The sequence below is a fragment of the Microcaecilia unicolor genome, chromosome 2 (genome assembly GCF_901765095.1).
Source record: "Microcaecilia unicolor chromosome 2, aMicUni1.1, whole genome shotgun sequence".
In the NCBI taxonomy this organism is placed as follows: domain Eukaryota; kingdom Metazoa; phylum Chordata; class Amphibia; order Gymnophiona; family Siphonopidae; genus Microcaecilia; species Microcaecilia unicolor.
Genome location: NC_044032.1, coordinates 573,810,314 through 573,836,519, shown reverse-complemented (window position 1 = coordinate 573,836,519; position 26,206 = coordinate 573,810,314). Strand labels below are relative to the sequence as shown.

Genomic DNA, 26,206 nt, shown 5'->3' with positions numbered 1-26,206 from the left:
AGTGAAGCCTGAAAAATGGTCCGATAATTTTAATGCTAAGAAATGCAGGGTACAAGAATCCAAGGGAACGGTACAGTTTAGGAGGTGGAAATTGATGAGGTGAGACCCAGTTTAGGAACCTCAACATGTATACGCTAGAAGAGAGGCGAGGGAGAGGGCATACGATAGAGACATTTAAATACCTCAGAGGCATCAATATACAGGAGGTGAGCCTTTTTTCAATGAAGGAAAACTCTGGAATGAGGGGGCATTCGATGAAATTAAGAGGAAATAGACTTAGAAATGGCCTCCTAGTGGTGGTTATGGAGACAAGAACCATGTCAGAATTTAAGAATGGCTGGGACAGGCATGTGGGATCCTTTAGGAAAGGAAGAGTTAGTGGTTAATGAGGATGGACAGACTGGATGGGCCATTTGGTTCCTTAATCTGCCGTCATGGTTTCTAGATTACACACACATTATCTTCCCTTATGCCTGTGTAGTACATTTTAGTTCAGAAATTACAGATAACAGATATATTCACAGTTCGTTCCCTTCAGGGTCTCATCAAAGAAAAAAATCTAATAATTCTTCTTTATATGACTGACACAAACTCTCCATTTCTCTGTCCTCCTACTGGACCCCACTGACACAAATTCTCCCACTTTCCCTTGGGTCCCTTACTAGACCTCTTCAACAAATCGAACAACTAAAGGCTGAGCAGAGATGGGCTTAACCTTTCTAATGATGATGGTAAGCACAACTGCACTGAGCTGAACCCTTACAGAGTTGGTTTTAAGGGCTAGACCTCAGAAAGAAAGTATTCAAACAGTTTTTGTGAAGGACAGATCTATGGCCTTGCCCTCATATCAAATGGCATACGTCCTCCACTTGAAAATTATATGATCTCTTAGTGGAATCCGAGCATGGATGCAGGAAATAAAAACAGAATTAAAGGCGGCACACACCGAATGCGCCACGCTGGGTGCAGACCTCCATGGTGAGATTAACACTTTGGGAAACCACATAGCAGAAGCAGAAGACCACCTGGAGGAGCAGGTGGGAAACACTGAACACATTGACTTTACAAGTTAAGAGACACAATTGGAAGCCCAGCAGCTGTGGGATAAGCTGAAGGACCTCGAGAATCAGAGTCGCCAATATAACATGCAATTTTGTGGCCTACCTGATACACCACTCTACGCAGATTGTGAGGCAGTTATACAAATATAGTCTGCGCACTGCTTGCTGAGATACAACTCAACATGGAGCCTTCTGAGATACAAACAGAACGGGCACACTGATCACTGGGGTCCCCCAGAGCTAACCAACCTTGAGATCTGATTGCATGTTTTTCATACTTCAAATTGAAGGAAAAAATTATGCATGTGTCTCACATGACGCCCAACTTTAAATGGGGCACTTATCCCATAGAACAGTGATGGCGAACCTAAGGCACACAGAGCCCTCTCTGTTGGCACACGCGCCGTCGCCTCACCCACCGGAAGTTCGTTCCCTCCTCCCTTCGAGTTCCAGGCCCCCTCCCTCCGAATTTTAAAAGTCATCTATTTTACCTCGTCTTGGGTTAGGGTGGCAGCATGCAGGCTCGGCTCGGTGCTTAGTTCAGTTTTCCCTTCTCTCTCTCTCTCTCTCAGCTCTGGTCCCGCCCTTGCAGAAACAGGAAATGAGGGTGGGACCAGAGTGGAGTGAGAGAGAGAAGGGAAAACTGAACTAAGCATCGAGCCTGCATGCTTTTTACTGCTGCTGCTGCCTTAACCCCGACGAGGTAAGATAGATGACTTTTAAAATTTGGAGGGAGGGGACCCTGGAACTGGGAGGGAGGGAGGGAGGGAGGGAGGAGGGACCCTGGAACTGGGAGGGAGGGGGGATGCTGGAACTAGGAGGCAGGTGGAGGGGGGACAGGAAAGGGAGGGGGGATGAGGGGGAGGGGGAATGCACCACCTGTTAAATTGCCCTGTTGGCACTTTGCGATAAATAATTATGGGCACTCAGTCTCTGAAAGGTTTGCCATCACTGCAACAGAACTTTACCAAGACTTACTTACAGCTACATTGAGGCAGAGGGCAGAGCTTAAACTTCTCACACAACTTCTTCGCTCTCAGGACATCTGATATAAAAGGGGCCACCCGTTTGCACTATGATTCTATAAGGATGGCAAGCTCCACCAGGTGCACAAAGCTTCGGAAGCTGCCGAGATCTTTCTGAAGGGTGCCCTCAATAAGGTGGACTCATTGGCCTATGGCATGAAAGGCAGTAAAGACCTCACTGGCAGAGGGTCATTAAAGGCCTTAAAACATCCAGGCTTATCGGCAAAACCGTGAAGCACTGCAGACTGTTCAGTCACTTACTGTTCCTTTGTCCCTCTGCTTTGATAGGCAACACATTCTTCAGGATTCGTTCGTCTATGAGAGGCTTTGGCCTCCTCGCACCCTAGAAACTGGACTCCTTGATCCAAGCCTGCCTACTTCTTTCATTTATAGAAGATGTGTGTGATTTGTAAGTTTTACAGTTCTCTTCTGTTGTCAGGGTATGGTCACTTCCTCCTTAGGCACCCTTGCACTAACATAGTAGGAGTGGCATGTTTTGGGGGGAGGATGGGTGGGGGTCATTGAATGGACGGGAAGAAGGGGGGGAGGAAATTCCTATGCTATGTATCCAAGATGATGGCTGACTCTCAGGTCTCCGATCTGATAATAAGACCCTCGTTTACTTTCCAGCCTGGGATCATTCATAGGATGCTACAAGTGCTCTCACATTCTTTACCCTTAATGTTAAGGGGCTAAATTCACCTGTGAAAAGGCAACTAATGTTTAAAGAGATACAGCGTCTACGTGCAGACGTGTCTCTGCTCCCCGCCCATGAGCACTTGTGTCACTATGGGCGACCCCCCCCCCCCCCAATATCTACCTTGCATCCAGTCACACTGACAAAATAAAGGAGGAGGTCTTGATAGCACTCTCTGGGAGGCATCCCTGGCAGTGAAACACATCTCCCGAGACCAGTGAAGGCACTATATACTTTTAAGTCTTGCACGTGGGGGTGGAGGTACTGTCCTTGCTAAACATATATGCTCCCAATGATCAACAAGGAGCTTTTGTTGATGAGCTGTTAGCGACCCTCTCCAAACATATAGAAGGTACCCTGCTGGTTGGTGGTGACTTTAATCTTACCTTACACCCAGCTCTGGATAACTCCACAGTAAGAGTGCCATACTCCCGATCAGATTGTACTCGATTACACAATTTTTGGGGCAAATGGCAATTGCTTGACTTATGGCAACATCTAACTCCTCGATGCATAGTTATACATATGCTCTGCTGTCCACAACTCCCACTCGCACGCAGATTTATGGTTGGGGAATCCTACCATAATACCATGTTTTCAGGATATACAAATTCAACAGCACCTGGTCCGACCACGCCCCTCTAACTATGGTATTGATCTCCCCCCCCCCCCCCCCCTTCCACAGTGGCGCTTTGATGATAAATTGCTAGTGGACCCTCCAATATCACAGGTATAGAAAAAAAATCTCAAAGAATATATGGCTATTAATGATGATGGGAAAGTCTCCTCAGGGATAGTGTGAGAAGGCCTCAAGGCCGTCATCTGAGGGAAAGTGATAGCATTACTGGCACATTTATGACGGCAAACAAGAACCCAGACACTGCATGCCGAACTCTCCAACCTCACCATGCGTTACAGAACCCCCACTCCTCCCAAATAGCAGACCACATACATCAAGTGCGGTTGGAACTTCACGAGCTCCAACTGGCAGAGATAGCGGAACACCTTCAGCGGGTTCAGCAAACTTACTTTGAATTTGGTAATAAAGTCTCACGGCTTTTAGCATACAAGCTGAAACAACGTTCCACCAATAATCATATTTTTACCATCTTGGATGACACTGGGCAGCGCTGTTCAAAGACAGAGGACATTAAGCGTTGTTCAAGACAAGAGGATATTAGGTCAAGTTTCCTTAGCTTTTATAAAAAGTTATACCAACCTGACATATCGCCTACAACAAAAGAGATCCGGGATTAACCTGGCCCAGATTGATCTGCCCAGGCTCTCGCAGTCACAAGAGGATGCTCTCTCTCAACCTATCACTCTGGATGAGGTCACCTGGGCTATACAAGATTTGCTTAATGGAAAGGCCCCAGGACCGGAATGCTTACCGATAAATTCTACAAATGATATGGCAAAACTCCCTGCTTTTGGTCCGAGCTTTCATGAGTTGGAGATACAGGCAGAGTTGCCATACTCTTGACGACTGGCAATATCACCATTTTGTTGAAACTGGGAAAGACCAGAACAGTGGATCATATCGTCTGTTTACCAAAATATTAGCTACAAGACTTCAAAGGATAATGCCACATCTGGTACATAAGGATCAAGCTGGCTTCATTTCAGGATGCCACATGTTTGATAACATTAGAAGGGTCCCTTCATTTGATACATGAGATGAATGCCACACGACAACCCATGCTAATGCTTTCTTTGAATGCTGAAAAAGCATTTGACCGGGTACATTGGCCTTTCATGTTCTTGGTCTTAGATCAAACAGGTTTTACAGGGTGATTTGTGTTGTGACTTCAGCTCTTGTATGTAAACCCACTGGCTTCACTGCAGATTAATGGAACCCACTCTGAAACATTCCCTTAATACCGAGGTACACGTCAGGGTTGTGCACTATATCTCCATTATTATTCGCACTCACTATTGAACACTGGCTCAGATACTTCGAGCTCACCCAGATATCCATGGGGTCCCCATGGGAACTGAAGAATATAAACTGATGCTCTTTGCTGATGATATCTTACTCACCATGATAGATCTCAATTGTTCCCTCCCACCAGTGGTGCAAAGCTTACACCAATATGGGCATGTTTCTGAGTTTCACGTCAAAATGGCCAAATGAGAGATCATGGGCCTCTGTCTGACTCCCACAGGGGCTCAATTTCAAAGCACTAAGACTTACAAAGTCCCACAGGTTACTATGGAACTTTGTAAGTCTAAGAGCTTTGAAAATACGCCTCACAGTTACCCGTTCACTACAACACCAATATCCCTTTCGATGGACCTCTCAATGTCTCCGATACCTAGGAATTAACCTTACACCTAACCCTGCATGGTCTATATGAAGCTAACTTCCCCCTAAAGGCATGGGAGCTATTCCTTGAGTTAAAGCAGTAAGAGGGTCTAGAACTATCATGGCTGGGGAGGGTGCATGCAATTAAAATGATGATTTTGCCTAAACTTTTATATCTTTCCTAGCATTTTTTCATGAGCTCAATCAAAACGTTTTTTCCTACATATGGAAGCGTAAGCCACTATGGGTAAGTGCAGATGTTCTTCATCAACCTAAGCTAAAAGATGGCATGGGAGTTCCAAATTTTTTCCTCTAATTTCCAAGCAACACAATTGCAACTGCTTGCAGAGTGGATCGCTGACTGCAAAAAGCCTTGGTTCTGAACAGAAAAGTAATGGTTAGGAACTAGGCAATTAAATTCACTTCTTTGGCTGCCTTGACAGCAGCTGTTGGCACTCCTTGGGAGGACCCCACCAGCGGTTCGTTTTCCATTACAGACCTGGTGTGCCATTCACCAGAAATTCTTTCCAAGCAGACAGTATTTTTGACAAATGGTGACACAAGCTGCCCCGGGTTTCCCCCTCGGGGCAGATGATAATATCTATAAATTTTGGGAATGGCAGGGCTTAACCCAATTAGGACAAATTTGGGAGGAGGGGATGATGGTATCCTTTATGGACCTCCAGGAAGATTTTGGCCTACCAGCACACCACCAGTTTCACTATAGGAGGATACAGGATTATATCTACTGCAGAGCTAAAGATCCAAGATGGCTGCCTGAACCGGTCACAAGTCTCCTTGCTATTAAGATAGTGCTCGCTATGCCCAAAAGGCGGGGAAAATCGGCTGTTGCGGCTCCCTCGGTCCGACGTACCTCATCTTTGGTGGGCTTAATTGATCCCTTTTTACGGAGACCCGATGTGTCTGGAATGTCGGTGAGCGGCGGATTGGCGGCGTCGACGGTGAGTGGAGGACCGGAGACGCTGCCCCTGCTTGATGTGACTCTGAGCCCCGACCAACGAGCTCCTCCCCCGCAGCCCCAGAGCTTTTCCTCTCCTGTAATGGCGTCATCTCCAAAGCTGCCAGGAACTGGCGTTGCTAGTGGGCCAACGGGAGCGGGAGAAACTCCACCGGAGAGAAGAGGATTTGAGGTGGAATTACCCCTCAAATTACCCTGGAGAAAGCGAACCAAGCTGCGGGAGGGTCGACGACTGTGAGTGAAAGTTCGGAAGTGGTAACACCACAAACCGCAGGAACACAAAAACAAGGTATTGTTTCTCTTTGGAAGCAAAACCAACAGAGATAACCCTGGAAAGCCTATGGGCTTTGATAGCTAATTTATGGAAGGTTTTGTGTCCTCAAATTCAAGACCTTGAGACTCGGGTTAAATATTTGGAACAAAGTGCTGATGTTGTAGTCTCAGAGAGGAAAGAGACATTGGTAGGGAAAACACAAGAATTACAGATTGCAACAATAAAAGATGTTTTCATTATGAAAAGAAAAATAGAAAACTTGGAGAATGTGCAAAGATCGAATAATTTGAGATTTCTAAATTTCCCAAGGGTGATTACTGTCACTCCAAGGGAAATGATTAATAAATATATGACAGAAATTCTAGGATTCACAGATGACATTCTACCTCCTTTGACTCAAATTTACTATTTGCCTAAAAAGAATGTTAATGAACCAGTCCAACAGATGGAACAAATTAAACAATCACTGGATGTTTCGGCAATTTTAGAAGCTCCTACTGAGGAATTGACAACACCAGCAACCTTGTTAATAACTTTGGCCTTAACTATGGATAAAGTATTAATTATGAAAAAAATTTTCAAAAATAGAGAAAAAGTATTCCTGGGACTCAAAGTCCATATATTTCCTGACGTATCCAAGGATACTAAAAAAAAAACGAAGACAATTTCTTCTGTTAAAACCAAGTGTGCTCCAGTTGGGGGCTACATTTTTCTTACGATATCCTTGTAAGTGTATTATTTATCATCAGGCGGTTAAATATGTATTTTTTTAAATCTGTGCAACTTTCTGAATTCATAGCAGCCAGAACTCCTTAGAGGTTAAAGCTCTGAAATGGATAAATAGACACAGATATTAGGCTGGTTTTTAATTTCTTTAAAAGTTTACTTCTGTATAAGTCTCCAAATTATTAATCTTGGATCCGAAATGTGGACTTGAGTGTACTTAATCAGAAATTTGTTTGAGTTTTTTGATGTTATTTTCCTATAAAATGTACTGATGAATGTACCTTTTCTTTTTTTTTTTCAAATATGCTTGTTTTAAATATTTGAAATTAATACATTCAAACAAACATATCTACTGCAGAGCTAAAGAAGAACTAGCCCTAGAGGACACAGCATTGGAGTGTGCACTCTAGGTGGGAATTTTAGAGGTTGTGTCTTTCACTTATATGTTGCACTATTATCATATAAGACCTCTTATCCTGAGATATACCCAACGGTGGGAGCTGGATCTGGGAGTCAGCCATGATTTGAAGAGCTGGGAGAGAGCATTTGGATATCTGCTGAGGGTTTCTGTCTCCAGCTCTTTTAATTGAAAATGGATATAAATTATTATATCGATGGTACTATGCCCCCCCCCCCCCCCCCCAATAGATTAGCAAAAATGTATAACCGGGCTCCGCCACTGTTGGACAGGATGTACAGAGGTGAGTCATGTTCCATATATGGTTGTCCTGTCCTAAAATAAAGGCCTATTGGGCAGAATTGCTTTGCTTACTTCACTAAATTACACCTATAGACTATCCCCATAGCAGACTGCTGCCTCTACACTTCAGACCTATTGGGGTTCAACCTGCCACACACCGTCTAGCCTCTACCTTCTTGGTGGCAGGAAAAATAACACTGGCAGCAGCCTGGAGGAGCCCCTTTCCACCTTCGGTGGTGAATGTTGTTCACATGATGGATCACTTATACCAGATATCTAAGTTAACAGCCATACGATCTGGACAAATTGTGCAATTTCACAAACAATGGAGATCCCTCTCAGGGGTGGACCCTCATGCTCCATGGCTGATAGAATCACCTACTTGACTCTCTAGATGGAAATACAGACTTCTCTAGGGACCTGAGTGGGCGGCTCTCTGGATTACGTGTTGTGCTAAGATAGGAAGGGGGGGAGGGGAGGGAAGGGATGGGATTGAATAGCAATATTATTGTTTAGCGTACTCTCTAGCTGTAAAAGTACTGACTGTTCTACTCAAAATTCTTCAATTAAAAAAATATATATTGGGGTAATTGAAATCGCCCATTATTATAGTGTTGCCCAATTTGCCAGATTTCCTAATTTCCTAATGGCCCGTAATTTCACTAGGTTGATGTGACATTGAGTATCCTGGGAGGACCACCAACCTTGGCTGTGGAATCCATCTAGATGGGCTCCCTAGCCTAGGTTGGCTACATCTGTCATCAAGGTCTTGTGGGGAGCGGGAATTTGGAATTGAAGTCCCATGTTCATATTGGATTGAATTATCCACCAAGACAGACACCTCTCAAGAGAAGTAACAATGATGGCATCTACTAGATTCCATATGCTAAGACCAAAGGGGAGCTCGGGCCCACTGGCCAGCCTCAATGGTGTGCCATTGGTGTGATGTGCACAGTCAACATCTGCCGAGATGATAGCTGCTGGCTCTGATGAACTTACAGTGTTACAGAGACCAATGCATCCGCTTGTTGACACCCCAAAAAAGCTTGGGCTTGAGCCATATTGGAGAGAAAATAGAGGGTAGGACTAAATGACCATTTTTCTCAGTGGAGGAGAGTGAATAGTGGAGTGCCACAAGAATCTGTACTGGTACCGGTGCTGTTTAACATACTTATAAATGATCTGGAAACTGGGAAGACAAGTGAGGTGATTAAAATTTGCAGACGACAGAAAACTATTCAGAGTTGTCAAAACACATGTGGATTGTGAAAAATTGCAGGAAGACTTTAGGAAACTGGAAGACTGAGCATCCAAATGGCAGATGAAATTTAATGTGGACAAATGTCAAGTGATGTATATTGGGAAGAATTATCCAAATCATAATTATCTGATGCTGGGGACACCTTAGGAGTCAGCACTCAAAAAAAAATAAATAAATCTAGGTATAGACAATATGCTGAAATCTTCTGCCCAGTGTGTGGCAGCATCCAAAAAAGCAAACAGGATGCTAGGAATCATTAGGAAAGGGATGCAAAATAAGACCAAAAATACTATAAAGTCTCTGTATTGCTCTATGGTGCAATCTTACCTTGAGAATTGCATTCAATTCTGGTTGCTGTAACTCAAAAAAGATATAACGGAATTAGAAAAGGTTTGAAGAAGAGTGACTAAAATGATAAAGGGGATGGGAATCTCCCATAAAAGGAAAGGCTAAAGAGGTTAGGCCTCTTCAGACTGGAAAAGAGGCAGTTGAAGGGAGATATGATTGAGGTGTACCAAATCCTGAGAGGAGCAGAATGAGTAGAAGTGAATCCATTTTTTACTCTTTCAAAAAGTACAAAAACCAGGGGACACTCCAAATTATATGGAAATTATACTGAAATACTTTAAAAACAAAATAGGAGGAAATATTTTTTCACTCAAAGAATAGTTAAGCTCTGGAACTTGTTGCCAGAGAATGTGATAACAGCTGTTAGCATATCTGGGATTTAAAAAAGGTTTGGACAAGTTAATGAAGGGGAAGTCCATAATCTGTTATTGAGACAGATGTAGGGAAGCAACTTTTTGCCCTGGGATTGGTAGCCTGGAGTGTTGCCAGGATTTGGGTTTCTGCCATGTACTTGTGACCTGGCAAGGCCACTGTTGGAAACAGGATACTGGACTAAATGGACCACTGATCTGACCCAGTATGGGTGTTCTTATGTTCATATCTACCAGGGCTCCTATGAACTCCAATTGTAGGCAGGAGGTGGGACTTGGGGTAGTTTATAAACAAACTGTCACAAATCCACCACCCGAATAATTCTTTGCATTTTGATCTCCTTCCTTTGTGCTCTTGATCAGCCAGTCATCCAGGTAAGGAAGCACATGAATCCCAAGTCTGTACAGCGATCCTGCGAGATGTTTTGTGAACACTCTGGGGGCGGATTCGAGGCCAAACCTCAAAACGTGATGCTGGTAATGGTGTTTCCCTACTTAGAATCTTAGATACTTCCTGTGACTGGGATGTATCCAAACGTGGGTAGCATTGGAGCCGACTCTGTGGGTGCTTGAGCACCCCCAATAGTGAGAAAATTCCTTGTATGTGTTCAGGGAGGGGTCATTTCCATTGGGCTTAGCACCCCCAATAATTTTGAAAAGTTGGCTCCTATGGTGGGTAATATAGGCATCCTTTAAGTCCAGAGAGCATAGCCAATCATTTTCCTGAATCATAGAAAGCAGGGTGCCCATGGAGATCATCCTGAACTTCTGCTTTAACAGGTACTTGTTCAGGGCATTTCGGACTAAGTTGGGACAAATTTCTTGGGGACCAGGGAGAGAGTAAAATCCCTTTCCTTTTTCTCCTGTTGGCAAGAGTTTGACCGTTCTGGCCTATATAAGGGAAGAGAGCTCCATCATAAGTAATTCCTGGTGCCAAGATGTTTCAGAGGGCAAATTGGAGGGATTTTCTGTCAATGATGGGTGTAGCCTGTCTGGACTATACCACTGGTCTGAGGTTGCAAGGGACCACTTTACTTGAAAAAAAAATTCAGTCTCACTCATAGTTATAGGCTACTCAGGACACTTATTGTGACTAGGCTTTCCTGGAGTCGGTCAAACCCACTCCTTGCTTTGACTGAGGAGGTGACTTCCTTCTGAGCTTTCTGTTGCTGCTGTTGAGGGCAAGAGCTCTGGGCTGGTTGGCATTATAAGAGGTGTACCTATACCTGTGCGAATAGTAGGTCCTGTTGCCCTCCAGCCAAGAACCTACTAGGAGGCTGCAGAAAGAGTGGGCTGGAACAGTGACAAAGGTTATCAGTACGTTTCTTGATGAGGTCGGCGACCTCCTCCACCTTGTTACCAAAAAGACTGGCCCACTTGCGTAGGTCATATGCCAGTTTCTCCTGAACTACTGGTTCTAGGTCCAAGACATGCAGCCACATGAGTCCGTGCATCCCAATACCTATGGCAGAGGCCCTGGACTCCATGTCAAAAAAGCATCATAGGTTGTTCAAAGCATGAACTTTCTATACTTCTTCTGATTGGCTATTAACTGGCAGAGCTCTGCAGCCTTCACAGGTGGTAAAGTGTCTGAAAAATCTGCCACACTGCACACTAATTTCAGCAAGTGCGTGCTTTTGAAGAGCTGGTGAATCTATGCAGGAGGATAGCACAGCATTCTGAAACACCTTTCCCCAAAAGACTCCAGTGTCTGAGCCTTTCTCCCCAGGGACACTGAGTGAGTGAATCTTTGAGCTCTTGTTTATTTTGAGAGTAGATTCGATGACCATGGAGTTTTTGGAAGCTGGAGCTTATTGAATCCAGGCGACCCCCCCTCTCTGTACAGCCCATTCACAAGAAGGCCAACTCTATGTACAGAGAGGGGATCTCCCACTGCTTCATCTGTACTGCTCTAAGGATGCTGTGCAGGGGGGGGGGGGGGGTGGAGCTTTAAAATCAAGGATGTTCACCATCTCGGCCTTGGGCTCATCCTCAACATCAAACTGAAATGGGATTGACCTAGTCATCTCCCAAACAAAATCAGTAAAGGAGAGCCCTCAGGCAGAGTAGGGTCTGTTTGATTCAATGCCAAGGGATCCTTCCTCCAAGAGGACTTCGGGTTCCTGATCAAACTCCCAGGAGAGGTCCCAATCAGATTCAAAAAAGTACTCCCGATAAGAAACTTGAGTCTGCACCTGTTTTGGTCTACTGGCTTCCTCTCAAATACACTGGATAATGACACCTTCTCCACAAGTGTCAATTTCAACACCCTTTGCGACGTTGTCGTCGATGAGCAGTGGTCAGACATTACATAGGCCTCCAGGATGGGTTGAGGTTACATTGGAGCAGACACCAATGCCCTTGATGTTTCTGCATCGCGTATGGCGAGAAGATACCACAACTCCTCCTGCACCATGGCTCGGATTCGCCCTTCAAGGTCCAGCATCGGCAATGGCTGGGACTCAGCCAGTTGGGTCATGTCCTTAGCAGGCACTGGAGTCAAATCAGTGACCTGGTCCCAGCTCAAGGGGAGGATTTTTTTTTTTTTAAGAATCATAGCAGATTGTACAGCTGTGGTAAAAACACCCACTAAATTGAAAGGCTGAGCGCACGCTGTTAATGAGGGCATAACTGTTGAGAAAGTAGTCTAGTGGTTTCAAGTCCCGTGAGTACCTGCAATAGTACCAGAATTTCCTGCACCATGCAGTTCAAATTTACAGTGAGCTAAACCGCTGCAGGCAAATAAGAAACTTTTTCTGTGGCACTACAAAAATAAATAGAAATTGCATCCCAGTGCTTGACTTCTTGCCCCCAAGTTATTAAGCACCATGGCGACCTGGCACCTGGGATTTGTCATGTCTTGACTGAAGGTGTTATATTTATCACTTGTGGTCCCCACTAGCATCTGCAATATCTCTCTATATAAAAGGCAACCCCAACGTTCTGAAGCCTCCACGGAAGTTGAGGCGCCCGAGATATCCGGTGTGCCCTGGAGTGTCTGCACCGCCCTCGCGTCAAAACGTCATGACGTCGAGGGCGGAGCTATGACACTCGAGGCCCGAAACCGAAACGCCACAGCGAACTAACAAGGCAAGTAGCTCGGAGGGACGGAGGGAGGGGGCCCCTTGCTAGTGCCCGTTTCATTGCCCTCAGAAACGGGCATTTTTTCCTAGTATTTTATATTCTGCCATTTACCTCGCAGTTCTATGCGGATTATATCACTAGAAGCTGGACATTACCAGAAAGATACATCATCAAATCATAACATTCATTGAGGTTAATCTTCTCAATATAATCACCCTGTAAGATTGAAGACATATTTCCTAAATAAATATGTCTTGACTTCTAAAGTGCCTATAAATTTATGGCCAATAGTAAAAAAATGACTGAACATCTTTATCTAATCTTGCAGCCTGAAATGAAGATAAATTGTCTTGAATCTCTTTATGCTCCTTAGAGATGGGGAGATAAACGAAGTAACAGTTCTTGTAATTCCAGGCTTCCTTAAAAATACAAAATGATTTAAGCCAGATCATAAATAACCTTATATATTAGACAAAAAAATTTTAAATAGCACCCTTGTATGTACAGGAAACCAAAGAACTTTCATGGAAAAAGCAGATATACTGTCAGTTTTCTTCAAAGAGTAAATCAGGAGTAAAGCCATATTCTGAACAGACTGAAGTTTTTTGGGTATTTTTTAGAATGAACTCCACTGGACCCTAGAATAGCAATACACCTACTGCTAGTAAAACAGAACAAGCAAGACTACTACAGAGTTCTACACAGAAATTACATGCAAAAGGAATACCATACTTTGGTCACAAGCAAAACACAGATTCTCAGCAAATAAAGAGCAATGAATCACAAATTAAAAATAGAAATACGAAAATAAAAATTGAACCAGAAACCCCATGAAGTCAAACTTGGCATTTACCACAACACTGGGGAAAGCCCAGCAGATCGATCATGGACCAACTTTGATACGATATCATCAGATGAAATCTCACAATGGATCAAAAAATATGCCAAGTCACAATGCAAATTAGATATTTGCCCTACTAGCCTAATAAGATCCGCCCCCAAACAATTAAAAAAAGACCTCACGGATCATGTAAACCACAGGCTTCAAAATGGTCTTTTTCCCACGGACAAAGGAAACATCTTACTCACTCCGCTGCCAAAAGATGCTAAGAAAAGCACAATGGACCTAACCAATTATCGCCCAGTAGCATCTATTCCACTCATAACCAAACTCATGGAGGGCATAGTGACGAAACAACTTACTGAATACCTAAATAAACACTCAATTCTGCACGAGTCTCAATCAGGATTTCGGTCAAATCACAGCACTGAAACTGTACTAGTGTCCGCAATGAACTCATTCAAACAGGCAATTGCAACTGGGAACAACATCCTCCTCCTACAATTCGACATGTCCAGTGCCTTCGACATGGTTAATCATGGAATACTATTAAATATACTAGAATACTTCGGAGTAGGAGGTACAGTTCTGAAATGGCTCAAGGGATTCCTGACCACAAGATCATACCAAGTAACAACGAACGCGGACATATCACCCCCATGGATACCTGAATGTGGAGTTCCCCAAGGATCCCCCCTCTCACCAACTCTCTTCAACCTAATGATGATACCTTTAGCCAAACTTCTAGCCAATCAAAACCTCAGCCCCTACATATACGCAGACGATGTCACGATTTACATCCAGTTCAAACATGATCTAAACGAAATTACCAATGAGATCAACCAAAGCCTCCAAATCATGCACTCCTGGGCGGATGCATTCCAACTAAAACTCAACGCAGAAAAAACACAATGTCTTGTACTCACCTCGCAACACAACACAAACAATTACTCCACCATAACCACACCATACTGTTCTCTTCCCGTCTCACAAAATCTGAAAATTCTTGGAGTTACCATTGATCGAAACCTAACACTCGATGCCCACGTGAAGAATACGATGAAAAAGATGTTCCACTCCATGTGGAAACTTAAAAAAGTAAAACCTTTCTTCCCGAGATACATCTTCCGTACCCTGGTACAGTCAATGGTAATAAGTCATCTGGACTACTGCAACGCACTGTACGCTGGCTGCAAAGAACAGACTATCAAAAAACTCCAAACAGCCCAGAACACCGCCGCTAGACTCATATTTGGAAAAACTAAATATGAAAGTGCAAAACCTCTAAGAGAGAAACTTCACTGGCTCCCACTCAAGGAACGCACTACGTTCAAGATCTGCACGATTGTACACAAAATCATTCACGCAGATGCCCCAATCTACATGCTAAACCTTGTGGACTTGCCTCCCAGAAATGCCGTAAGATCATCCCGCAAATTTCTCAATCTGCACTTTCCCCAGCTGTAAAGGTCTAAAATACAAGCTGACACACGCCACCACCTTCTCTTACATGAGCACGCAGTTGTGGAATGCACTACCTACAGACCTGAAAACTATTGATGAAATAACTAACTTCCGCAAATCTTTGAAGACATATCTCTTCAACAAGCATACAAAGAGAACCCATAGCCTGACAAAACCACCTTAATAACCCACCCAGCTACGAAAGTCCACCTCTATACTATCCCGCCTAATACCTTTCCTTTTCGATTCCTTACTCAACTTTAGCACACTATCTTATATTGTATCTTATATCCTGTAATGAATATGTCATAACAACTCTCTGTAAGCCTGTAATGATTATGTCATGACAAATCTCTGTAAGCCACATTGAGCCTGCAAATATGTGGGAAATGTGGGATACAAATGCAATAAATAAATAAGAAATAAAGAAATGTATTGCCTCATGTACTAAACAAAATACAAACACATCTGCAATACACATTCCAGTTAATAAATGCAAAATAAAACACATTTTTCTACCTTTGTTGTCTGGGCATTTTATTTTTCCAATCCTGTTGGTTCCAATTTCTCTTTTCTGTTTTCCTGTCCATCTTTCCAGTGGCTACTGCCATTTCTCCTCTCTCTTCCAGTTTTCTTCCATGCTCTCACTATATCTGTGTCTGACATCTTGATCTTTCCCTTTTAATTCTTCCTTTCATTCTTTTCTGTCTGCCTGTCCACTCAAATTTCATCATCTTGCTTACTCTCCTGTCCTCTGGTTCCCTCTTTTTACTTTATATCTACCTATCAATCCCCTAACTCTCCTATTTCTTCTGTCTCACTCCTCAACCTCTTATTCCCTTCTTTTACCCACTTCCCTTTATCACACTTCTACCCCCCTGTACTCACCATTCTCCTCTCACTTATCTCCGTCACAACTACCATTGCCCAGCATCTCTCCTCCATCTCTCTCTCTCCTACCCTTGTAGCCCAACATCTCTCTGTCTTCTCTTCCTCTCCTGTCTGCAGTCCAGCATCTGCCTTCTTCCCCCCCCCCCCACAACAGTGCCTCTCCCCTTCTCCTCCAATGTGGCAGTAGGGTAGGAAGCATGGACAGATGGCAGAAGACATGGTTATACAAGCCCTGACATTCTTTTCTAATTTGTTGTGAACTGTGCTCCTTCCTTGGGTCGCTGCTGCAAGCCACACTTAATGTTTTCACTTCCAGTGCACACAGCACACCAGAACTGAAATCAAAATAAGTGCTCCATGCAGCTGTGACCAGAGGAAGGAGCGCAGTTCACAACAAAATAAAAAAGAATGTCAGGGCACGTGTGACCACATCTCCTGCCACTGGGTTATGCTTCTTGCTGTCACATCTCCTGCAACCTGGACCAACTGCCTTGCTTGCACCAGCTCAGTGACACACTTCCTATGGTCTTTTGAGAACTGCTGCTCTATAGGAATAATACTGAAAGTTATTTTGTTCTGGTATCACCCTTCAGAATAGTTATTTCAGTGAAACAGTAAATGCCTTTCCTCGTAAATTTCATTAAAATATATATAAAAATATGAAAATGAAACTTCATTACCTTTCAAAAGTTGATTCAGGTCCATTGCATCATGTAAGGCCTTTTCATCATACTTTTCATCATACTGAGGATCTAATGAGAAAGACAGAGAGGTAAGGCTAAACCTTGTGGATGGTTAACCAAACAGATGTCTTAGTCCTTTTCTTAATTGATAAAATTACCATAAATCTCCTGGCTCACATTTTCTTGCCTTTTTATTTTTTTCTTCTTAAGCATTTCATTTGTGGTCGCAAGGTCAAAAGATTGGATTGGGCTGATGTCTGGTGTTGACAATGGAGTTACATCAGTCACCGTGTCTTCAGACTCCTCTGTGTATTCTCTGTGCTTTGAATTTCCATCCAATGATTTAATAGACCTGGAGGACTTTCTGCTTACTGAGGAATTAGAAGGCTCCAAGTAACTCTCTGACTCTGTGTCCAAACAGTCAGCATCTGAACTGGAAGATGAGGCACTGAAACGTGAATACTTCTTGCCAATATTTTTCTTCAAACTGCTAGACTGCTTGGCTGATTTTGGCCTGAGTCTTTTTTTCCCTTCTTCGTCACTGCTGTCTTCTGCATCTGTATCATATTTGTCCTTATTCTCTCTTCTTATTTTAGGAACTCCAGTGGGAATGATTGTGTTTATTTTTATACTTAGTGCAGCTACATCTTCTTTACATACACACTCTGATTCTGGATTGACCGACATTGCTGAAGAGTTTGTAGTTTGATCTATTTCATCATCCGGTGAAGGTTTTCTCAGTTGCATTCCTTTGTCACTTTCTTCCAGACTAGACTGATTTTCCTCAACATTTGTTCCAATTGTCGAGTCAGTGTTGTTTATATGTAGACAATTCTCTTCTTCATATTCTTCTGTTTGCTTGCTGGCTGTCAGAGTATAATCAGTTGTTTTTGACTGTTCACCAAAATCACTGTCAAAGAAGGAGTGGTCATCCACTTCACAGTCTGACAAGTCTTCATAATGTTCCATGACAGGAAGACAAACTCTGCAGTGAAACTGTATATCTTCCACCTGCAAAAGAGTAAGATAGGGGAAAAATGTATTAAAATAGGAATACCCTACCCAACATACTTTACACTTGAAAAGCACAATTATACATTCAAAAAGCAATTAAGAATAAGAAACCAGAATTAAGACAAAGAAATGGCTTCTTAAACTCTGGACTCCGTTCTTTGATACTCTTTCAATGAGAGTTTGCTGTGCTCTTTAAATACTTTGCAACTGTGATAACATTTTGATTATTACTTATGGATACTCTTCTTTTTTATTTGTTTGGTGGAGTGAGAAGCAGTGGTGCTACCATACTTAGGAAATTGGCAGGGGGAGGGGGGGGATTGTACTAGTTGGCTTAGGGAGGGAATGGACTTTTGAATATTTTTGTGCTCTTATTAGCAAGTTGACCTGTGTTAACCATCACATTACTTCTGTGGATAGTTTTTCTTATGTTTTCTTAATAAAGATATTTCAACATAAGAATGGAAAATTAGGTTCTTACCTTGTTAATTTTCTTTCCTTTAGTCAAAGCAGATGAATCCATTACAAATGGGTTGTGTCCACCTACCAGCAGGGGGAGATAGAGAACACTGAAAACCATAGTGCCTCCTGGACGGCTAGCTCCATCTGCCTCTCAGTATTTGAAGCTTCCAAAGCAGTGTTAAACCGCAAAGTAGCATAACATGAACTTTCCTCACAGCGAACGAACGCCCCAGAACAGGAACAATAACACAAAGGAGAGACAAACTCAACCTCCTGTAGTAGAACAGAAATCCTGAAGACTGTTTTCCAACTTCCCCAGTGAGGGAACATGTCTGCAGGAAAAAGTGAACACAAAACAGAGTCAATCAGGGAGGGATCATGGATTCATCTGCTGTGACTAAAGGAAAGAAAATTACCAAGGTAAGAACCTAATTTTCCCTTCCTTGTCATCAGCAGCAGATGAATCCATTATGAATGGGATGTTTCTAAGCAATCCCTAGATAGGATGGGAACAAGCCACACCACACGCAACACTTGTGCTCCAAAAAGCGCGCCCCTCCTGGCAGCCACATCCAGCCTGTAATGACGGGCAAAAGAGAGCTTAGAAGCCCAAGTAGCTGCACTACATATCTCTTGAAGAGAGAGTGCTCCCGTCTCAGCCCAAGAGGAAGAAATCGCTCTTGTGGAATGTGCCTTAAAGGCGTCAGGCGGAGGCTGGCCAGATAGCAGATATGCAGAAAAAATGGCTTCCTTTTAGCCAACGGGCTATAGTGGCTTTAGACCCTGGAGACCCTCTGCGAGGACCTGACAACAATACAAAAAGGTGATCAGAGGTCCTGAAAGCATTAGACATCTGCAGATACTGCAACAGAGCCCTGCACACCTCCTGAAGGTGCAACTGCCCAAAAGATTCCAGAAACTCCTCACTAGTAAAGGAGGGCACATAAATAGGCTGGTTTAGGTGAAACGCTGAAACCACCTTAGGCAGGAAGGCACAGTACGTATTGTTACTCCGGACTCTGAGAATTGCAGAAATGGGTCTAAACAGGACAGCGCTTGGAGCTCAGACACCCGTCTCGCCGATGTAATGGCCACCAAAAAGACTGTCTTTAGAGTCACATCCTTCTCCGAAGCTCGCCTCAGCGGCTCGAAGGGCGAACATGGAAGAGCCTTTAATACTAGCCCCAGGTCCCATGCCGGACAAGGGGCCTGCACGGGAGGCCGGAGCCGAAGCACCCCTCTAAGAAACCGTGCAATGTCTGGATGCGCAGCCAGAGAGAGGCCAGCGGCCTTCCCCCGAAAACATGCCAAGGCTGCCACTTGAACATGCAGGGAATTATAGGCCAAGCCTCTTTGTACACCATCCTGCAAAAAGTCAAGAATCAGCGAGACAGAAGCCCATATGGGTGTGATCGCCTTTGGAACACACCAAGCCTCAAATTGGCACCAAATCCGGCCATACGCAACATAGTAACATAGTAGATGACGGCAGAAAAAGACCTGCATGGTCCATCCAGTCTGCCCAAGACAAACTCATATGTGTATACTCCTTACCTTGAATTTGTACCTGTCCTTTTCAGGGCACAGACCGTATAAGTCTGCCCAGCATTTTTCCCGCCTCCCAACCACCAGTCCCGCCTCCCATCATCTGCTCTGGTACAGACCGTATAAGTCTGCCCTCCCCTATCCTAGCCTCCCAACCACCAACCCCTCTTCCCCCCACCTGCTCCGCCACCCAATTTCAGCTAAGCTTCTGAGGATCCATTCCTTATGCACAGGATTCCTTTATGCATATCCCACGCATGTTTGAACTCCGTTACCGTTTTCATCTCCACCACCTCCCGCGGGAGGGCATTCCAAGCGTCCACCACCCTCTCCGTGAAAAAATACTTCCTGACATCTTTCCTGAGTCTGCCCCCTTCAATCTCATTTCATGTCCTCTCGTTCTACCGCCTTCCCATCTCCGGAAAAGATTCGTTTGCGGATTAATACCTTTCAAATATTTGAACGTCTGTATCATATCACCCCTGTTCCTCCTTTCCTCCAGGGTATACATGTTCAGGTCAGCAAGTCTCTCTTCATACGTCTTGGAACGCAAATCCCATACCATCCTCGCAACGGAAGTGGACCGCTTGCGGGCCTGCAAGAGAGTGGAGATGACCTTGTTAGAATAGCCCTTGTCTCTCAATTGCGCCCTCTCAATAGCCATGCCGTAAGACCAAAGTGGAAGGGATCCTCCATGGTTACTGGGCCCTGCGTCAACAGGTTTGCTACCAGAGGCAAAGGAAGAGGAGCCTCCACCAGCATCCGCCGGAGGTCCGCATACCAGGGCCGCCTGGGCCAATCCGGGGCAATGAGAATCACCACTCCCTGGTGCAGCCGAATTCGCAGGAATACCCGGCCTATCAAGGGCCAAAGCGGGAACACATATAGGAGGCCCAGAGGCCAGGGTTGAGCCAAGGCATCCAATCCCGCTGAGCGAGGATCTCTCCGTCTGCTGTAAAAGTATGGGACTTTGGCATCTGTGCTTGACGCCATCAGATCCGCTACGGGCGTTCTCCATTTGGCACAGAGTTGAAGGAACACTTCGTCTGCCAACTCCCACTCCGCTTGGTCGATGTGGTGTCTGCTTAGATAATCAGCTTGCACGTTGCTCTGACCTGCAATAGGAGCTGCTGACAGGAACTGTAGATGCACCTCGGCCCAGTGGCAAATCTGAGCGGCCTGCGCGGCCAGTGCTCTGCACTGCGTTCCGCCTTGACGATTTATGTAGGCCACTGCCGTCATATTGTCCGACAGCACTCTGACAGCTAATCCCTCCAAGGTCAATTGAAAGGCCAGCAACGCCTGGAAAATTGCTTTTAACTCCAAGCGACTGATGGACTTCGATTCTTCGAGTGTCCACAGACCCTGGGCATGCCTCTCCTGGCAATGAGCTCCCCAACCATTCAGGCTGGCATCGGTTACCACCAGGCACCAGTCGGGGAACTCTTAATGGCATTCCTTGCCTCTGCTTGCTGTCTGAGAGCCACCACTCCATGCTGAGTCGGGCCGCAGGGAGCCAACTGAATATAAACTGATAATCCTGGGAAATGGGAGACCAACGTTGTAGCAGGGAACACTGCAGTGGTCTCAGGTGTGCTCTCGCGCAAGGCACCACTTCTAGGGTGGCCGTCATCGACCCCAAGAGCTGGACAATGTCCCAAGCTCGCGGGCGAGGCGTCCTCAGGAGCAGACAGACCTGGGTCTGAAGCTTGCACCTCCTTTGCTTGGGTAAAAAAAAACCAACCCCGAGGCCGTGTCGAACCGAACCCCCAAATACTCTAGAGATTGAGAGGGGGGGGTCAGGTGACTTTTGGGTATATTGATGACCCAGCCCAGAGATTGCAGTAGAGACCACTCTGGCTGTTACATGACAACTCTCTTCTGCAGAGTCCGCTCTGATGAGCCAGTTGTCGAGGTACGGGTGAACCTGGATACCCTCTCGCCTGAGAAAGGCAGCTACTACCACCATTACCTTGGAAAAGGTTCGGGGAGCTGTGGCGAGGCTAAAAGGCAAGGCCCGAAACTGAAAGTGTTTTCCCAACACCGCAAACCGGAGAAACCGTTGGTGCGGGGGCCAAATAGGGATGTGCAAGTAAGCTTATTCCAGGTCCAGAGATGTGAGAAACTCTCCTGTCTGTACCGCCGCAATGACGGAGCGCAGGGTTTCCATGTGGAAATGCCGTACTTTGAGTGACTCGTTGACTTTCTTCAAGTCAAGAATGGGCCGAAAAGACCCGCTCTTTCGCGGCACCACAAAATAAATGGAGTAACGACCGCAGCCGCGTTCAGCGGGAGGCACGGGGATCACCGCTCCCAGGTGCAACAAACCTTGCAAGGTCTCCTCTACCGCCGCCCGTTTGACAGCAGTGCTGCATCGGGACTCCAAAAACATGTCTTTCACCAGGGCAGTTAATTCCAATCTGTAGCCGTCTCTGATCAGGTCCAAAACCCACTGATCTGAGGTAATCTTGACCCACTCCTCGAGAAAGAGGGAAAAACGTCCTCCAACTGCAGGAATTGAGGAATGGGCCGGCGCACCATCATTGAGAGGGTCACCCATGAACTCCAGGCCTTGAACCGGCCGCTGCGGATTGTTTGTCTGAGCGAAAGGAGTTCCTCTGCTGAAAACGGGCATGCAAACTAAATCCAGAACGCCCCAGGTGGTACCTTCTAGCTTCACGGAAGCGAGGTCTGGAAGAGGAGGGAACCGCCTGACCCTTGGAAGAAGGCCACGGCCTATCCTCGGGTAACTGCTGGGGTTTAGCATCCCCCAGGCCCCTAGAGGAAAGAAAATTAGCAGGTAAGACCTAATTTCACCTTCCTCAGTGACCCTCCAGACCAATAAAGATGCTTGGGACGTACCAAAGCAGTAAGCATCTCTATGGGCGGGACCCCCGAAGGCAAGAGGTAAAAACTGCCGCACCAAAACTGGCCTCTTCCTTCGCATGAATGTCAATCCTATAATGCCACAGAAAGGAATGTAAGGAAGACCAAACTGCTGCCCGACAAATATCCAGTGGAGGGATCATACTATTTTCCGCCCAAGAGGCCACCACTCCCCTAGTGGAATGAGCCGAAAATGCAAGAGGCACCTTACGGCCCTTCAGTAAATAGGCAGATGCAATAGCCTCCTTTAATCACTGGGCTATAGTTGCCTTGGAAGCGGCTGCGCCCTTCTTAGCTCCACCATGGAGAACAAACAAGCGATCCGAGACCCGGAACTCTCGAGTTCTCTTCAGGTAAAAACGTAACACCTGCCGAACATCTAGTTTAGCCAAATGACACTGCTCTGAATCTCCTGCTTTATCCCCTCGGACTGGCAGAGAAATCGTCTGATTCACATGAAAATTGGAAACAACCTTAGGCAAAAAGGAAGGCACTGGTCTTAAAGAAACCTTTTCTTTGGAAAAAAACAAGAAAGGCTCCCTGCAAGACAAAGCATGAATTTCCGAAACCCTCCGAGCCGACGTAATGGCCACCAAAAACACGGCTTTCTGAGAGAGATCCTTACAAGTAGCCGAAATCAAAGGTTCAAACGGAGGTCAAACCAAAGCATCTAAAACAAGATTCAAATCCCACGGGGGAACCAACTGACGCCGAGGAGGACGAATCAATTTGACCCCTTTCAAGAAACAGACCACATCGGGTGCAGAAGCCAAGGACTTCCCCTGAATCCTTCCCCGGAAACGATAAAGTCGCAACCTGCACCTTTAAGGTAGACAGGGCCAAACCCCTATCCAATCCATCCTGCAAAAAATCGAACACTTCGCCGCGATTGAAGTACGAAAAGGGAGAAATGACCAATCCTGACACCAGTGCTCGAAAAGCCTCCAGACACGAACATACGCCAGAGAAGTGGAGCGCTTACACGACTTTAACATCGTAGCGATGACCCTAGAAGAAAAACCCTATCTTCCTCAACCTGTTCCTTTCAAGAGACAAGCCATAAGCGAGAACGGAGACGGGTCTGGCATTACGATCGGACCCTGACACAATAATACTGCCTCTGTGAACGGAATCGGATCCTCTTCCACTAGATGCACCAGATCTCCGAACCATGGATGACACGGCCAATTTGGAGCTACCAAAATCACCAGACCTGAGTGCCGCTCGATGCGCTGAACTATTCGCCAGACTAGAGGCTACGGCGGAAAAACATACAGCAACTCCTGGGGCCACGGCAGAAGAAGCGCATCAATCCCCTCCGCCTGAGGATCTCTTCTTCAACTGAAGAACCGTTGTACTTGTGCGTTATCCACCGCCACCATGAGATCCATCACTGGAAGACCCCATTCCAACACAATGCAAGAGAAAACCGACCAATGCAATGCCCACTCTCCGGGATCTAGACTATGTCTGCTCAGATAATCTGCGTCCACGTTGTCCACCCCAGCCATGTGACTCACTGAAAGAGCTTGAAGATGAAGTTCTGCCCAATGAAACAACTCCGCCGCCTCCTGTGCGACCGCCTGACTCTTTGTGCCTCCTTGCCAGTTGACATAGGCCACGGCCGTGGCGTTGTCGCAGAGCAGTCTGACTGCCTTGCCAAAAAACAGATTCCGGAAGGACTGAAGAGCCAACCGAATGGCTCGGGTCTCCAAGCGATTGATGGACCACTGCGCTTCCTCCTGAGACCACCGACCTTGGGCTACCTGCCTGAGACAATGAGCTCCCCAACCTCCCAAGCTGGCATCCGTTGAGAGAGCTATCCATTCCGGGGATTCCAAAGACATTCCTTTTTCCAGGTTGGACGTGTGGAGCCATCACCGGAGGCTGAGACGGGGCAGTCCGGTCAATGGCAAACACACCTCCAAGTCCTGCGTTTGGTGAGACCAACGGCTCAGAAGAGCTGACTGCAACTGACGCATGTGCGCCCTGGCCCAAGGAACTACCTCTATGGTCGTCGCCATCATCCCCAGTATTTGAAGGTAAGCACGGGCCATCGGAGATCACATTGCAAGAAGCCGCCGAATCTGACCCTGTAACTTGAGTATCCGAAGCGGCGGTAAAAACACCAGGCCCTTTACCATATCGAAAAGAACCCCCAGGTACTCCAGAGAGTGCGATGGCCTGAGATGACTCTTGGCTAGATTCACCACCCAACCAAGGGACTCCAAGAAACTCACCACTCGAACAGTAGCTATCTCACTCTCCATCTTTGACTTGGCTCGAATCAACCAATCGTCAAGGTAAGGGTGCACTAAAATACCCTGCTTCCGCAATGCTGCCGCCACCACTACCATAACCTTGGAAAAAGTGTGAGGAGCTGTCGCAAGACTGAAAGGCAGCACACAAAACTGAAAATGCTTCCCTAAGATGGCAAAACGAAGAAAATGCTGATGAGACGCTCGAATGGGAATGTGCAGATAAGCTTCTGTCAGGTCTAGCAAAGTGAGGAACTCCCCACTCCGAACTGCCACAATGATTGAACGTAACGTTTCCATTCGAAAGGAGGGAACCTTTAGAACAGAATTGACCCTTTTGAGATCTAAAGTAGGTCGAAAGGATCCCTCCTTTTTTGGCACCACAAAATAAATCAAATAACAACCTGTTCCTTGCTGCCCAAGGGGGACGGGAACTGCTCCCAGGTTGACCAAACGAAGCAACGTGTCCCGTACTGCCGCCACCTTTATACGAGAACGACACGGGGACTAAAGAACTTGGGGAGCGAACAATTGAATTCCAGCGCATACCCGTCTCGAATAACCTCGAGAACCCACTGGTCTGATGTGATCTGGACCCATCTCTGGTAAAACTGACTCAGCCGAGCGCCAACCCGCACCAGAGGCTGGGCCCCCACACCTTCATTGGGTGTTGCAGCCTGAACTAGAACCCCCCAACGAGAAGACACACCCGCCACAACGGCCTCCTCGAAAGGACTGGGTGTGCTGAAAAAAAAATGACCTCTAGAAGTCCCACTAGCCCTACCCGGTCTATACCGTCGAGCTTCCCGAAAACATCCTTGCAATGACGCCCCTCTGGTACCTGTTTTGGAACAAAATTCCGGAAGACGAGGAAGTTTAGCGTCACTAAGACCACGAACCAATTTATCCAAATCCTCGTCAAAGAGCATGGAACCCTTAAAGAGAACATAATTTAGACTTGGAGGCCGCATCTGCGACCCAACCTCGCAACCATAGAGCCCTACGCGCTCCAACTACCAGGGCCATATTCTTGGCCGACGCTCGCAACAACTCATAATGCGCATCAGACAAAAAAAAAAGACGCCCCCATTTCTAACTTGGCCAATTCCAGCACACAAGAAGCCCCAACACTCCCTGAATCATCAAGGAGTTTCACTGACCAGCCAAAACAAGCTCGAGCTATGAAACCCCCACACACAGAAGCCTCGAGGGCCAGAGCCGACAAATCAAAACTATGTTTCAGAAAAGATTCCAACTTCCTATCCTGGGGATCACGGAGAGCGGCGCCACCGTCTACAGGAATAGCCGTAGCCTTAGTGACCGCTGTAACC

At 45.8% G+C, this 26,206-nt stretch overlaps 1 protein-coding gene across 1 annotated transcript in view; it reads right to left on the bottom strand.

Moving 5' to 3' along the window:
* The window catches only part of CFAP97 (cilia and flagella associated protein 97), an 83,483-nt gene that overhangs the window by 52,227 nt on the left and 5,050 nt on the right, over positions 1 to 26,206 (bottom strand). Inside the window, exons 2-3 of the mRNA XM_030191497.1 lie at positions 16,869 to 17,721; positions 16,708 to 16,779 (exon numbers count right to left, since the gene is read on the bottom strand). Coding sequence (XP_030047357.1) covers positions 16,708 to 16,779; positions 16,869 to 17,679 — 883 coding nt within the window. The 5' untranslated portion in view covers positions 17,680 to 17,721. The remainder of the gene's footprint in view (positions 1 to 16,707; positions 16,780 to 16,868; positions 17,722 to 26,206) is intronic.